Source organism: Arvicola amphibius, chromosome 1 (genome assembly GCF_903992535.2).
Source record: "Arvicola amphibius chromosome 1, mArvAmp1.2, whole genome shotgun sequence".
Taxonomy (NCBI): domain Eukaryota; kingdom Metazoa; phylum Chordata; class Mammalia; order Rodentia; family Cricetidae; genus Arvicola; species Arvicola amphibius.
In genome coordinates this window covers 129,691,362-129,707,034 of record NC_052047.1, presented here as the reverse complement: position 1 = coordinate 129,707,034, position 15,673 = coordinate 129,691,362, and the positions used below count along the sequence as shown (strand labels likewise).

General features: G+C 42.8%; 1 protein-coding gene across 3 annotated transcripts in view; it reads right to left on the bottom strand.

Annotated features, from left to right (window-relative positions):
- Positions 1–15,673, bottom strand: part of LOC119806769 (Snf2 related CREBBP activator protein) — a 51,395-nt gene that overhangs the window by 13,564 nt on the left and 22,158 nt on the right. For all 3 annotated transcript variants that reach the window (XM_038318760.1, XM_038318774.1, XM_038318768.2), the window contains exons 17-24: positions 13,410–13,546; positions 13,131–13,317; positions 9,462–9,631; positions 8,651–8,916; positions 8,191–8,478; positions 7,470–7,634; positions 6,525–6,791; positions 4,718–6,201 (exon numbers count right to left, since the gene is read on the bottom strand). In XM_038318760.1, coding sequence (XP_038174688.1) covers positions 4,718–6,201; positions 6,525–6,791; positions 7,470–7,634; positions 8,191–8,478; positions 8,651–8,916; positions 9,462–9,631; positions 13,131–13,317; positions 13,410–13,546 — 2,964 coding nt within the window. The remainder of the gene's footprint in view (positions 1–4,717; positions 6,202–6,524; positions 6,792–7,469; positions 7,635–8,190; positions 8,479–8,650; positions 8,917–9,461; positions 9,632–13,130; positions 13,318–13,409; positions 13,547–15,673) is intronic.

Below are 15,673 nucleotides of genomic sequence, written 5' to 3'. Positions count from 1 at the left end.
CTCCTTGTGCTAGGATTAAAGACATGTGCCACCCTGCCCGGCTAAGGAGGGGCCTTCTAATTATGAAGTAAAATCTTTCTGTATGATGGTAGAGGGAAGAGTGGGAAAAAGCAAGGAAAAACCTCAATGCTTCATGCTTTTACTTAGGGGATAACCTTAAAAATTATGATTTTAGATAAACACACTTTTCTGTATTTTGGTTTAATGGTTTTTTGGGGTAGACTTTCTATACATACATACATACAAACATATGCATATACACACACACTTTTAACATAATTTAACTGTAATAGTTTTCAAGTTCTGTCATTGTGAAAGAAATGTAAGTTCATAATGTGAAGTTAGAAACTACACAGTAGACATTAATAGTAATTTATGGCTAGACAACTACATTTCCAAAATGGGGGGAGGATTTGCTAATGAGAACTAGTAATATCAGCCACTGTATAAATAAAAGGCTATTTTTCCTTATATGTACATAATTTTTACCTTAACCAATATAATCAGTAGGCTATACAATAAAAATTAACATTCCAAGTAGAAGTACCTGATAAACCAAGTTGAAACCAAAAACTGTCTATATATATTATAGAATATTTATAAAATATACTAACTACTCATGCAAATTTGTATTTAAAGTTATATAGCTACTAATTAAGAGTCATATTTATCAAACTACTCCCATGTTCCTTGACAAGATTAACCACAACCCCCACAAATATACGTTTTAGCATTTAGCATTCATAAACGCACACACAAACACACACACACACACACACAATCATAACTGATCAGTGAATTCTTTCATGAATCACAGTAGAACTGAAGATACATTCAAAAAGACTGACAGATATTTCAGGCTCTATAATTCTATAAGTCCCCATAGTGGCAAGACATATGGTAGATTTAACAAGAGTCAGCCATCTCTACATTGTTCTGATCACTTTACTTCTAAATAGATAAAGGTCTTGAGTTTAATCACCAACACAAAAATAAAAACAAAAAATTTTAATGTGTTATTTTTGCACAATTGGGTTTTAATCCAGCTATAAAGAAGAATCAAATTCTGAAAATTGCATGGAACTACAAATATACTGAGTGAGGTAACCGAGCCTCAGAGAGATGTTACAAGTTTTCTATCATATGTGTATCTTAGTGCTGAAATTTTAAATTTGAATTTAACTTGGAGTGCCTATAGAGATCAGGAAGCTTTTAAAGGGGATAGAATATATGACCTTAGAGCAGTGGTTCCCAACATGTGGGTCACAAACCCTTCCCAGGGGTTGTATAAAGTATCCTGTATATCAAATATTTACAGTGTGATTACAATTATGAAGTAACAACAAAAATAATTTCATTGTTGGGGGTCACCACAACGTGTATTAAAGAAAGGAAGGTCAAGAACCACTGCATTAGAAGAAGAGACTATCAGATATGGAAAGGTATGTGGGTGGGGAATGGGGGAGAGCAGAGGATAAAGGGAGAATTAACTAAAATTATGAATGAAGAAATCATAAAGAAACTTGTAAGCTAATATATGTAAAAAAACTATTGAGGGCACACATTCCAGGCCAACCTGGTCTACATAGTAAGTTACAGAACAGTCAGGGTTACATAAAGAGACCCTGCTTCAAAATAAATTGTGTGTATGTGTATAAATAATTAAGGGGTAAGAAATATGATCCAGCATTTAAGAGTATTTGCTCTAGCTGGGCGGTGGTGGCGCACGCCTTTAATCCCAGCACTTGGGAGGCAGAGGCAGGCGGATCTCTGAGTTCGAGGCCAGCCTGGTCTACAAGAGCTAGTTCCAGGACAGGCTCTAGAAACTACAGGGAAACCCTGTCTCGAAAAAAACCAAGAGTATTTGCTCTACAATCATGAGTTACTGAATTTGGATCCCAATACCAAGTAACACACTAGTCATCCTTACAAATGCCCATGGTCACAGCACAGAAAGGGAAAAGACAGGAGAATTGTGAAGTTTGTTGGCTCCAGGCTAGTCAAGAAAATGTAAACGGCAGAATCAGAGAGAACATCAGGTCTCAAATTAGTGAACGATGTGACCCGTTGATGCCCTTTTCTAAACTCTTTCCCCATAAAGCATACAAACATGCAATTTTAATACATTTTTCTGTGTGGGTGTTTTTGCATGCATATATGTCTATGCATTAAATGCCCTAAAAGCCGGAAGAGGGTGTTGCATCAGCCCTAAACACTGCTTCCAAAGCTCAGAAAATATCAAGCAAGAGAGAGAGAAAGTATGTAAGAGCTGGATATTGAGGAGGAATGCTACAAAATAGTGTCTTTTCGACATAGCTGTTACCCTCAGGAACTCACAGCAACATGAGGAAATGGGGAGCCATTTTCTTCAGTAGTATGGTCACAGTTTAATAACCATCCCACTCATGTTCAGATAAGGGAGCCTAATTAAACTCAGTGCACCACCAAAAATAAAACACAAAAGATATTAAAGAGGGAAATGTTATGGAATAGACTACTTGCTTCACTCCATAAAGATTTGTTGTATTTGCTTGTGTCACAGAACTGTTTTACTATGTGAAGATGTGTTGGTGTTACCTTGCCTGCCTAAGGCACCAGATTAGTCTAATAAAACACTGGATGGCCAACAGCTAGGCAGAGTATAGACAGGGCTAGTAGGCAGAGAGAAAAGGGAAGCCAGCCAGCCAGCCAGCCAGCCAGCCAGGGAAGAAGCAGGATAGACAGTACACAATGAGGCAAACGAGCTTCACCATACACACACATGAATAAAAATGGGTTTAAGTTTAAAAAGCTAGCTAGAAACAAACATAAGGTTAAGCACTCATAATTAATACTAAGTTTCTGTCACGATTTGGGGGTTGGTGGTTCAAGAAAGCCTGCTACAGGGAACTTGGGAAGAAAGGGTTCAACCACAGTGGGAAGGAATTCAAAGAAGTTATTTATGGAGGGTGGAAAATGGCTAATACATACACCCACGCATGTATCTTTTTTAAAATATTTATTTTTATGTGTATGGATGTTCCGCCTGCCTTGATAACTGTGCACCATGTATGTGCAGTGCCCATAGTGGTGGGTGTCAGGTATTTTATAGGACTGGAGTTACAGATGGTTATAAGCCACTGGGAATTGAACCCAATCCTTTGGAAGAGTAGTCAGTGCTCTCAACAACTGAGCCATCTCTCTAGGCCCCTACCTGTTACCTTTTTAAGGGTTTAAAAACAGTTACAGAAGCCGGGCGGTGGTGGCACACGCCTTTAATACCAGCACTCGGGAGGCAGAGGCAGGCGGATCTCTGTGAGTTCGAGACCAGCCTGGTCTACAGAGCTAGTTCCAGGACAGGCTCCAAAGCTACAGAGAAACCCTGTCTCGAAAAACCAAAAAAATTACAGAAAGGCTAATCCCAAAAATTTGACAAGGACCAGAAAATAAAATTGGGTGGGAATTTGCTAACGAGTCACCTAGGTATAGTAAAGCTTTAAAAGGGCAACTTATCAGCCTGGAAATCTGAAAGATTTGATTGATTTCTTTCCCACATCTGTCTTTCTAGTTTGGCTTTAAAACTACTAAATTGTCAGACATTTTTGGTGCATGACTTTAATCCCAGCACATCGGAGGCTAAGGCAGGCAGATCTCTGGGGGTTCCAGTGCCATCACTGGGCTGGTCACCATGACACACATTCCAGGATAGCCAGATAGCTACAGAGTTTCATAGTGAAACTGTCTTCAAAAAAGGTATGCCAGCATTCATATTAAGAAGCTCACAACAGACTATAATACAGTTCAAGAGGATCTGATGCCCTCTTCTGGCCTTAAAGAGCATCTGCACAATGTGCACGTATATGGAAAGATACATAACATACACAAAAATAAACATTAAAAAATCTTTTTTTAAAAAGAGAGGGCAGGCCAGGCGGTGGTGGCGCACGCCTTTAATCCCAGCACTCGGGAGGCAGAGGCAGGCGGATCTCTGTGAGTTCGAGGCCAGCCTGGTCTACAAGAGCTAGGTCCAGGACAGGCTCTAAAAAAATCTGCAGAGAAACCCTGTCTTGAAAAACCAAAAAAAAAAAAAAAAAAAAGAAAAAGAAAAAGAAAAAAAATAAAAAGAGAGGGTAAGTGCCAGGCAGTGGTGGCACATGCCATTAATCCCAGCACTTGGGAGGCGGAGAGGCAGGGAGATCTCTGTTGAGTTCAAGGCCAACCTGGTCTTACAGAACAAGGTCCAGGATAGCCGGGGTTATATAGAGAAACCCTCTCACAAAACAAACAAACAAACAAACAAACAAAAAGCAAAAACTACCAACCAAATTAGCAAAAAACAAAAAAGAGTGGGCAAGCACTGGTGATATACTTCAGCGGTGAAACTTTTGCTTAATAAAGTGTGGAGGTTTAACAAAGAATAAACAACATCTCTGACAGGGTGAAAAAGATAGGATAAGATAGGAAGGGAATACCTAAACCTTTTTATTCTGGGTTATTTAATTTTGTACTGTTGAGTTTACTATCTGGTGCTGGGTACAATCCCTAGTACTCAAACCCAAACTAAACAATCCCCAAGCAAATAATACATTACTATTTCTGTTTTACAGACTGGAATACACACCCACAAAAGAGAATCTATCCAAATGTGACTTGGCCACGATACACTAGGTTTTGTAACTTTTCCATGCACTCTATCAACACAAGAAAACTCAATTTCCTTTCTGAAAACAAAACTTACCAGATAGAAAGGGGAACGAGGTGGTGGTGGGGGCTGGCGCCGAGGCCGGGGCCCACTGAACGAGGTAGCAGTGGGAATGGGGCTGGGAGGACCAGATCGCAAAGTCAGTGTCTCAGGCTCATCCTTGGGAACAGATAACCTGTTTACCATGGTGACAGGTATGGAAGCGGCACCAGATGATGAAACGACGAGGGAAGACGCCTGGGAAGCTGCAGCCTGTGTTAAGGCTGGGGCCAGTGCTAAAGTCTGGGTGGTAGATGCACCCAGAGTGGGCAGAGGAGTAGGGGCAGGGCTCAAGGTCAGTGTTTGCACCGAAGTTGGGACCAGGAGTGAAGCAGACGATGATGCTGGAGCCAAAGTCAGTGTGTGAGCTGGAGCTGGGCCTATTGGAGAACTTGGAGCCAAAGAAGGTGCTGAAGCCAAAGACAGTGTTTGAGTTGGACCCAGTGGTGCTCCAGGTGCTAAAGACAGTGTCTGCACTGGCGGTGGTACCAGGGATGATGCTGGAGTCAATGACAATGTCTGAGTTGGAAATGGCCCCTGAGGGCTCCCTGTTCCCAAAGAATGTGTCTGAGACGGAGACAATCCACCAAGAGTGGCTAAAGCTGGGGCTAGGGTCAATGTCTGACTTGAGAGAGGTGATGAAACTGGGGTTGATACCACAGTTTGAGTTGATGAGGGAGCCATCACAGGAGTTGATGCTGATACCAGCGATGATGAAGGTAAAGGGGTTCCTGGCATTGATGGTGGTGTTATAGCTGGAACTGGCGTCTGTGATGGAGCCAGAACAGGAACAGAGCCTGGTGAAGGAGCTAGGACTGAAAGTGGAGCCAGAGGAGAAGCTGGAGAAGGGCCCAGGATTGCTGTTTGTGAAGCAGCCATAGGAGTCAGAGAGGTGGCTAATGCCTGAGATGTAGAAGGTGCTGGAGCCAGAAGAGAAGCCTGAGCTGGAGCTGAACTTGGTGATACTGGGAAAGGACTGGTCAGAGCTGAAGCTGGCACCAGGACAGGTGAACATGCTGGGGCCACAGCTGAGTTCAATCCTGGAACATGTGAAGAGGTGGTCGCCAACAACAGAGAGTGACCAGATGTCTGAGGTGGGGACAGGGCTGGAGTAGCAGCCAAACCTAGAGCCAAGGCTGACACTGATGGGGGAACCCCAGCTGATGCCAAAGGTGGTCCAGAGGCTGCTGAGACAACAGCCAGTGCTGGAGCCACACTGGTCAACAGAGCTGGACCTAAATCTGAAACAGGCAAGGGGGTTGTGATGGGAATGGTTAGCGAAGCAGAGGCTGGGGTGGAAAGTGTGGTAGGGACAGAGATGGGAAGTGAAGATGACACAGGGACTGAGACTGTAGAGGACACAGGACTAGCAAGGGGAGAGGAATTGTGAATTGTCATCGGAGAAGAGGCTGGCCCAGGGAGTGAGGATGGCATGTGCAGAGAAGAAGAGACGGTCATGGCAGCAGCTCCAGGCACCGATGCTGTGGAGACACAGAGGACAAGTTAGCTTCATAAAGAATTATTTTTCAGCTCCTGCTACTATCTGTCCCAATCCTTCCACTAACCTACAAGCTTTACCAACTTCCAGAAACCCTTCAGTCCCACAATACAAGGTCAAAAATTTAAGGAACAGGATAGCTTGGCCTTTCTTTCTCTAAGATTCTGACAAATGTATCTTAAATAGGTCAAGGTTTCAGACTAAACAAATTAAGACAATAGGGATTGTGACTAAGAAACCTACAGGGCTACCAATGTCTCGTTCATTTCTGATAAAAATTTCTGGCCTCAGCTATTATGAACTTACCACTGACTTCAGGCGAAGGGCTGTGGACCAGCTTGAGGAGGGGCCTCACTAGAGTAGGTGTTGGTATGGGGGCACGAGTAGTACCCAGAGTTGGTGTTGTTAGACGGCTAGGGGTTAATGTAGGGCGTGATGTCAACACAGCTGGAAGCCCAGAACTTGAAGGCCGCGGTGCTGGTGCCAGTGGTGGAACAGGAGTCAGTCCATCCCGAGGGGCCTGTCTTACTACAATCTTCACCACGCCTGTATTGTTCACCATGGATGGTGGCACTGCAAGAGGAAGCTACATTGAGAGGAAGGTAGAAAAGAAACAAGAGACCCAAGAATGCAAGAAGTCCAGGGGAAAGAAAAAGTGGTAGACAAGATACTGGAGATATTGGCAAGAGAAACAATACTGAAGGAAGGCTAGACACAGTTGGCCCAGGACATGCCTGCAAGGACCAAGGCCAGGTAAGGGCTGAGTAAATACAAAGGCCAAGAGCCTCACCCTGGTTAGCAGCAAGCGGAAGGCTGAGGCCAGTGGGGGCAGGGGTGGTGCTGGGGGTCGAAGAAGGCAGCACAGAGACAGGGGTGGGGCCAGGGGTCGGGGCCACGGCCTGGATGAGGGCCACATGGGCAGGCTGGCTGATGAGGTGGTGCTGCCCCCCTGCTGACACCAGGTGCACCACATTCCCTGGGTTAAGGGAAAAGAGAGAGAGAAAGAGAAAGAAAAAAAGAAAGAAGCACCTATCAGCCTGAGGGCAGAGGCAAGAGCAAGAGAGAGAATAGGCAAGAAGTATCAGCTCTAGAATTATCTTTTCCTATTTTTAGCAAAGACCCCTTCCAACCATTCCCTCTGGCCCTACCCACCAAACTAAGAGACATAAAGGCTGACATCCAAAGAGTCACACAAACAAAGAAGACAGAATAAAGAGGAAAAAGGCAGGACAGGGGGTGGGTTTTACCTACTTTGCAGCGGGCGGGGCTGCCCTACAGCCAGCTGGCGCACCTGGGCACCAGTCAAAGTCAATTTGTTGCCCTGGATTTGGAAGGTGAGAGGTTTGCTTCCCCCAGCACTCGTCACTGGACGTTGTGCCAAGGAGGCCAACTGCCCGATGCTGACCACTTCTCCAGCTACAAACAGAGAAAGCCTTATATACACAGGGCTCATGCTGTCCAAAACCACATCTCAGACCCCCACAAAGCACCTATTTCCTGAGCCTAAACCTTTTCCATAATTTATCATATTCAACAAAGCCTCCACTGAGAACCCATGTGTCCAATGCCACCTGCAATCTCCTTAACATTCTCTAATGGCTTGCTACCAGACAAAGACTACCTCTTGCTCTGTACCACCTTTTTACATTATTTTTCTCATGATTTTGCATTCAGAAGATTAAACTCAGGATCTTATACATGCTGGATAAGTAATTTACCACTGAGTTATATCATCTTCCTCCAAACATTCATATTGCTGAGCTTACTATTCACTCATCTAGGAGCCATCTCCCCCACATAATAAACCGAATTCCTTGAGGTCTTTTATTTATGATTTACCATTATTTAGCGAAACACCCAGTGTGAACTAGCTGCCTAAAACTTTCTATTTTCCTGCTCCTCTTTTCCTGCAGCCCTCTAGCATGCAGCTTCTTTATCTGAAGACCCTCATCACAAAGGTCTGAAAACTTACAGGGCAGACGAGCCTGCATTTCAGGAGATAAGATGAGGCGTTGTGGTGTAGAATTTGGAGCTGGCACTGCTGTAGTGGTAACAGTTGCTATTGTGGTAGAAGTGGTGGTAGCAGCAACAGGAGAGAAAGTGTAGCCTGGAGGCACTGTGAGGGGCTTCAACAGGCTAGAGGAGCCTGGAGGTGGAGCTGGGCTCAGGCGAACTGGGGCAGGTGGGGCTGGCTTCAGTGACAGGGTTGGTGTGGGAGGCCGTGAGGTCCCACTCATGACTCCCATGGGGGACGGCAACACTGCAGATACAAACATCTGTCAGATACAACTTGACAAACAGCTTAGCTGGGCTGTAAAAGTCTCCATACTACTATTCCTTCCAGTCTACTAAACACTATGTATGTTCCCTCATTCTTGAACTCTTTTAACTTAACTACTCCAGAAACAACCCTTGCTTTCCTTTTAACTCACCCTGGGGGAGAGGACCAGTATTTGGCTGCAAGGGAGACAAGAGAACAGGTCCAGACGGCCGGGATGCAGGAACAACTGGGGCTCCAGCAGGCGAAGCTGACACCATGAGTGGCGAGGGCAGCACTGGGGGCACTGGACCAAGGGTGGGTTGGGCTAAGACCTCAGGGCCTGGAGGGGGGCGGACTGGGACAGGGCCAAGGGGTGCCCGTGGGCTGTTCACCACCACCACTGTACGCCCTTCTTGCTTGGGAACTGGCTGCAGCATCCTATGAGAAAAAAATTAAAGGGCTAAATAGACACAGAAGGAATGAATAAGTAACAAAGGAAGTTAAGACAAGGCAGAAAGAACATACAAACAGAAAGAAGAAAGAAGCGGCTCCCCACACCTTAAGGAGAGAGTGGGACATGGAAACAAGATAATCAGAACAAAACACCAGCAGCCCCTCGCAGCAGCAGCCCCTTGGTCATTCTGCTTCCCCAATCCCTTTACAGCAAGTGCACTCTTTTTTTTAAAAAAAAAATATTTATTTATTTATTATGTATACAATATTCTGTCTGTGTGTATGCCTGAAGGCCAGATGAGGGCACCAGACCTCATTACAGATGGTTGTGAGCCACCATGTGGTTGCTGGGAATTGAACTCAGGACCTTTGGAAGAGGAGGCAATGCTCTTAACCTCTGAGCCATCTCTCCAGCCCAGCAAGTACACTCTTAAGCAATCTGTATGAACTAACCTAGCTTACAAAGCTTTCTATTCCAAGTTCTCCTTTTATTTCAAGAAACCCAGCCCCCTTTTCCTTAATGCACGTACCTGTTGACTTTCATCTTGACTGGCTTGGGTCGAGGTGGGGGATCAGGAGCAGTAGCTACCTCTAACAGAATGCGGCGGGAAAGACGGTGGCGGGGTAGAAATGTGTCAGCCTCATATCGAGAGACTCGACCCTCCAAGCCAATAAGATCAAACCGACCCATGTCAATTCGCTGCCACAAGAAACACAAAGCATGTTATCAAAGGGACCATTCTGGTAATAATGTCTTGCATATGACACTGAAAGTAAAGGTAACAAAAGAAAATGGACAATTGGACATTTAAAATTTAAACTTACATGAAAGGAAGGACAGAGTAAAAAGGCAACACACAGAAAGCGACAAGGTACCTGGTACATCACATATCTGACGAGAGGTTAATTTCTAAAGTATACAAAGAACTACAGCTTATTGACAAAACAACTAGCTTTATAAAAAGAAAATTCAACAATGTCTCGGATACGCACACATTTCCAATGACATATAAATGATCAATACGCACATAGAAAGATACCAAAGGTAGATAATCATTAGAGAAATGCAAATCAAAACTACAATGAAATATCACTTCACATAATATTCATATATTTCTTTAAATCCATTGGAAAAGATGTGAACAGAACCCTATGACAGTACTGGTAGAAATGTAAAATATACAGCAGCAGCTATGGATAAATAGCTGAAGGCAGCTCTTCAAAACATTAAAATAGAATTATCACATGATGGGGCTGGAGAGATGGCTCAGAGGTTAAGAGCATTGCCTGCTCTTCCAAAGGTCCTGAGTTCAATTCCCAGCAACCACATGGTGGCTCACAACCATCTGTAAAGGGGTATGGTGCCCTCTTCTGGCCTGCAGGCATACACACAGACAGAATATTGTTTACATAAGAAAATAAATAAATATTTAAAAAAAGAGAATTATCACATGATGTAGCAACTTCATTTTTAAAAAAACTAGCATTATTTCTTTTTCTTTTTTTTTCCTCTTTTTTTTTTTTTTTTTGTTTTTTAAGACAGGGTTTCTCTGTGTAACAGCCCAGGCTACCCTGGAACTCCATTTGTAGACCAGGCTGCAGGCTGGCCTCAAACTCACAGAGAACCATCTATCTCTGCCTACCAAGTGCTGGTATTAAAGGCGTGTACAACTTTATTTTTGAGCACAGACTCAAAATAGCAAGCAGGGACTCAGACATATCTGTACATTCATAGCAGCATTATTCATAAAAGCCAAACGGTAGGCTGGGTATGGCAGTGCACGCCTGTAACCCCAGCATTCAGGAGGCTGAAGCAGAAAGATCTTGGTTTCCAGGATGACCTGTACATAGCAACACCCTGTCTCAAATAAATTTAAAAAAGAAATTAATTCATTCAAAAGGTAGAATCTGCAAGTCAGATATCCACTGAAAAATAAATAAAATGTGACATTATCTAAACAATGAAATACTATTTAGTCTTAAGAAAAGAAATCTGCCTGAGGAGAGGATCTGAAGCCCTGTTTGTCTTTGGCTTCTCCAACAAAAACTCTCACCTGGAATTCCTTGATTTCCACCCTGCTGGCCAGCCCTACAAAAACTCCCAGGCTGCTAGCCCCCAGTGAGCCAATTCTTCAAAGTCAAAGTAAGGCTAGCATATATTCTGGAAGAGAAGTGAGGAAGTGAAGTGGACAAAACTGTGGGCCTCGTTGAGTTCTAGTTTCTGTTGCCCTCCCCTAAACAGGACAGCTGATTAGTGTGGAAAAGGAATCCGGTATACCTAATAGCCATGCAGTGAGAGGGCACTTAATACCACTGCAAGGGACATTAATGTCCCATCTTGGGAAATTGCTAACCCTAGCTTCCAAGTGAAGGTCAGGTTTTGTTTTGCTTTTTTTCCCCCATGGAGAAAAGAGGGAAGGTGCAAGAGGGCTAGGCAGAGAGTTCCAGGTTTTTTAACTAGCCTGTCTCAAGGAGCACTATTTAAATGGGATGGGAATGAGAGGCTCTGCTATTACCAAGCTTTACATTCAAAACGGCGCCATGATTCTGATAGAAGTCCCAAGAGTAACTCTGCTACTTCCACTCAGTAGTTGGCTCTGAAATAGGAACTGAAAGGTGATCTGACAGTCTGCCACATTTCTCAGGCTATTTGTAAATATGAAAGCCAGTACCACTTTGCTGAAGATTAGACTCCAGGCCTTTTTTTTTTTTTTTTTTTTTTTTTGGTTTTTCGAGACAGGGTTTCTCTGTGGCTTTGGAGCCTGTCCTGGAACTAGCTCTTGTAGACCAGGCTGGTCTCGAACTCACAGAGATCCGCCTGCCTCTGCCTCCCGAGTGCTGCTCCAGGCCTTTTTTGTACTTCAAGAAAAGAAAAGCATTTCCAAGGAGCTATTTCCCGCCCTAGTCTCTATCTAGTTCACATCTGAGAATGCAAATATATGTTAAGAAAGTGTTTTGTGGTGACCTTTATACTCTTGGTAACCACAGTCTCTTAAGTATCAGTATCATTTATTCAGGGGAGAAAGAGTGGTGCTGTATGCTATACTGCTACTAAACACTGGGATTAAAAACTATGCCGTTATGATCTGATTGAAAAAAAAAAATACCCCTACAATTTTGGGTATTGAAAGCAGGGTATCAAAGTCTCAGATACTGCAGGGCTAGGCTAAAACTATATAGTTGAGAACGCATTTGAATTTTTAATCCTCTAACCTTCGCACCACTATGATCAGTTGATATGGTGATCTGTGTATGCTAAGAAAGCACACTATTAACTGAGCTATACCCTAGGCCTAACATTCTCATTAAGGTGTATTAACTTTAAAGATGGGTCCGGGGAGGAATTTTTTTTACATATGCTAAGGTATAGATAAATAAGTACTTTATGATTCTGTTTCATCAAGTACTCAGAACAGTAACAGAGTAGAGTAGAAGGACAGATGTCGGGGACGGGGAGAAAAGGAACAGCTGTTCAATAGGTATAATGTTTCAGCTTAAGAAAACAAAAGCAGCTCTGAAGATGGATGGTGGAGATGACTACACAACAGAAATTCCTTGATGTTACTGAAATGTAGACTTAAAATAGGTTAAAAATGATAATTTGCTGACTCTGGTTCACCATAATTACAAAATTAAGGGATTCAGGTTGACAGCACACGCCTGTAACCCCAGTACTTAGAAGGTAGATGCACAACGATTACGAGTTTGAAGTTTTCCTGGAATAGATGAGACCCTATCTCAAAAGAGCAAGCCTGGTGGTACATGCCTATCATCTCAGTACTGGGTAGGCAGAGGCAGGCAGACCTATTCATATTCAGCATGGTCTATATAGTAAGTTCCAAATCAGCCCAGGATAAATAGTAAAACCCTGTCTCAAAAAAAAAAAAAAAAAAGAAGAAGAAGGAATAAGAAAAATTAGTATTTACCAAATAGTTATAGAAATGACAGACATTTTAAAAAAGTGTTAACTTGACTCTCCAGCATACTGTAGGCTAGGCTCTATAATCCCTGTTTTTATGAACAGGGAAGCTCAGGCTAATAATTAACTTGCCAAAGGTCACATGGCTAGGAAATAATGAAGCTAGGAAAATAGTACTGATTGATGAAATATGGAAATAGTAAATATGCCAAAAGTCAGACATAAAAAAGAGATAGGAAGTTTAGATAAGAAACCACTAACCTTAGGGGCAACTACATACCTGGAGTGGGTGGACATCAGTGGCCCTTAGCACCAGAGAGGCGGTGCTAAAGCAGATGCCTGGGGTGATGAAAGGGGAGGTAACAGGTCGAGGGTCAAACAGATTTGGATGATTGCAGACTTTCCGCAACTGCATCAAAATGTTGATGACACTCATGAAATGGCCTGTAGCTAGTGTCTCCTTAGTTCTGGGGAGAGAGGAAAAATAAATAAGGGACATTCTGCCAGCTACATGGATTCTAACCCAGAGTACCAGGGTCTACCCTCAGTCCTCCCTTACGTGGTTTGTGCCATGAAGTCATCATAGAGACAGCGCTGGCGCTTGGAAAGCCGGCATCGGATAACATGCTCATACTTTTTGGGCATCTGCTTCTCAACATCCACTTTTACTCGGCGAAGCAAAAAGGGTCGCAGAACCTAAAGGCAAATAAGCAGGGTGCTAACAGAAGAGTGGGCACTAAGCTCCCCATAGTCCATCTAGATCAGATGCGCATTGGGCCCAGGATAGACAGAGTACAGGTTTAATTCATCAGCAAACCGTCATCAGGCATGTCAGATACCAATTACACAGATACAAATCTTCCTTTCGTGTAACTTACTGAACTTACTGTTTACAGAGAAGATGAACACAAAAATAATTGTACCAAAACATACAAAGATGCACCAAGAGCAAACTAACTTTGAAAGAGAGATGACTCAAATTACATTTGGAGGAATGACTCTTTGTTACATGCCTACAAAAATAAACCAGGCATGATAAATCTGTGTGACTGTAAACCCAGCCACTTTGGAAGAGTGAAGCAAGCAAATTATTTGGATCTGGGAGTTCAAGACCAATCTGGACGACCTAATGAAATAGGAATAACATAAACAAACAAACAAGTAAAAAAATAAATAACCCAGGTGAGAAGCTAAGTAAAACTTGTGGCTCTGAGCAATATACAACTCAGTGAAAGAGAGAGTATTCTTAACATGTCTAAGGACTGGACTCAAATGCCAATACTTTGGGGGTGGGGGGAAACTGGCCTTTATAGTCTAAAGTTCTAGAGGTGAGTAAATCTGTAATTGGGGTATAAAATCTTAAAAGAGCAAGAGCAGGTTGATTTCTATGAGTTCAGGCTATCCCGATCCAGTTCCAGGACAGCCAGGCTTACTTAGAGACCCTGTCTCAAAAAAAAAAAAAAAAAAAGTGCTGTGCAGTAGTGGCACAGGCCTTTAATCCACTGACTTTGTCAATGATGTAACTGACCGAGGAGATAGAGTGATAACACCAGAAGTATGTGCTAATAACAAAATAAACTCAAGAGAAACTATTAATTAAGAGAAATTATCAATTAAAGATCCTATATATAGCGGGTATGATAGCACTAGTCTTTAATCCCAACACTTGGGAGACAGAGCAGGCAGGTCTGAGTTCCAGGCCAACCTGGTCTACAGAACAGAGTTCCAGGATAGCTAGGACTGTTATGCAGAGAAACCCTGTCTCAAACAAACAAACAAACAAACAAACAAACAAACAAAATCAAGAAAGATCCTATATACTACCAACTCAAAAACTGAGTAGCCTTAAATTCAAGCCTTGCTTTGGCTACACATCAAGATCCTGTTTCCCTTAAATGGGGGGTGGGAGTAAAGTTATTCTTTTTCTGTTAAAAAAAAAAAAAAAACAAAACAAAACAAAACAAAACAAAACAAAACAGAAAAAAAAAACCCCCAGGATCTCACTATGTAGCTCTGGTTGTCCTAGAACTGACTATGTATATCAAGCTGTCCTTAAACTCACAGAAATCTATCTGCCTCTGCCTCCTGAATGCTGGGATTAAAGGCATATGCCACTATGCCAGGCAATTTGTTTTTAAATCTATTTTTGTTGTTTTGAGACAGGGTTTATCTATACAGGCCTGGTTATCCTGGAACTCACTATATACACCAGGCTGTCCTAAAACTCAGAGATCCAGTTGCCTCTGCCTCTTAAGGGCTGCGACTAAAAGTGTGTCATAAAATAATGTTGCTTTTTATGTTTTGCTTTTATAGGAAAAAGAAAAACAGGTAGGTATGGTTACACCCACCTTTTACCCCAGCATTCAAGAGAAAGCAGCAGCAAGGTCTCTGTGAATTTCAGGCCAGCTATCACTAACTATTGAGACAACATCTCAAAAGCAAAAATAGCTAGTAGGGCTGGAGAGATGACTCAGAGGTTAAAAGCACTCACTGGTTGCTGAGGTCAATTCCTAGTAACCACATTGTGGTACATAACCATCTATATTGGGATCTGATGCTCTCTTTTGGAATAAAGACATACATACAATAAATAAATCTTAAAAAAAAAATAGGACTGGAGAGATGGCTCAGAAATTGAGAACTGGCTGCTCTTCCAGAGGTCCTAAGTTCAATTCCTAGCGACCTAGCAACCACATAGTGACTCACAACCATCTATAATATGATCTGGTGCCCTCTTCTGGCCTGCAGGTGTATAAGCAGGCAGAACACTGCACACATAATCAATCTTTAGAACAAATGAACGAGCAAACAAACAAATAAATA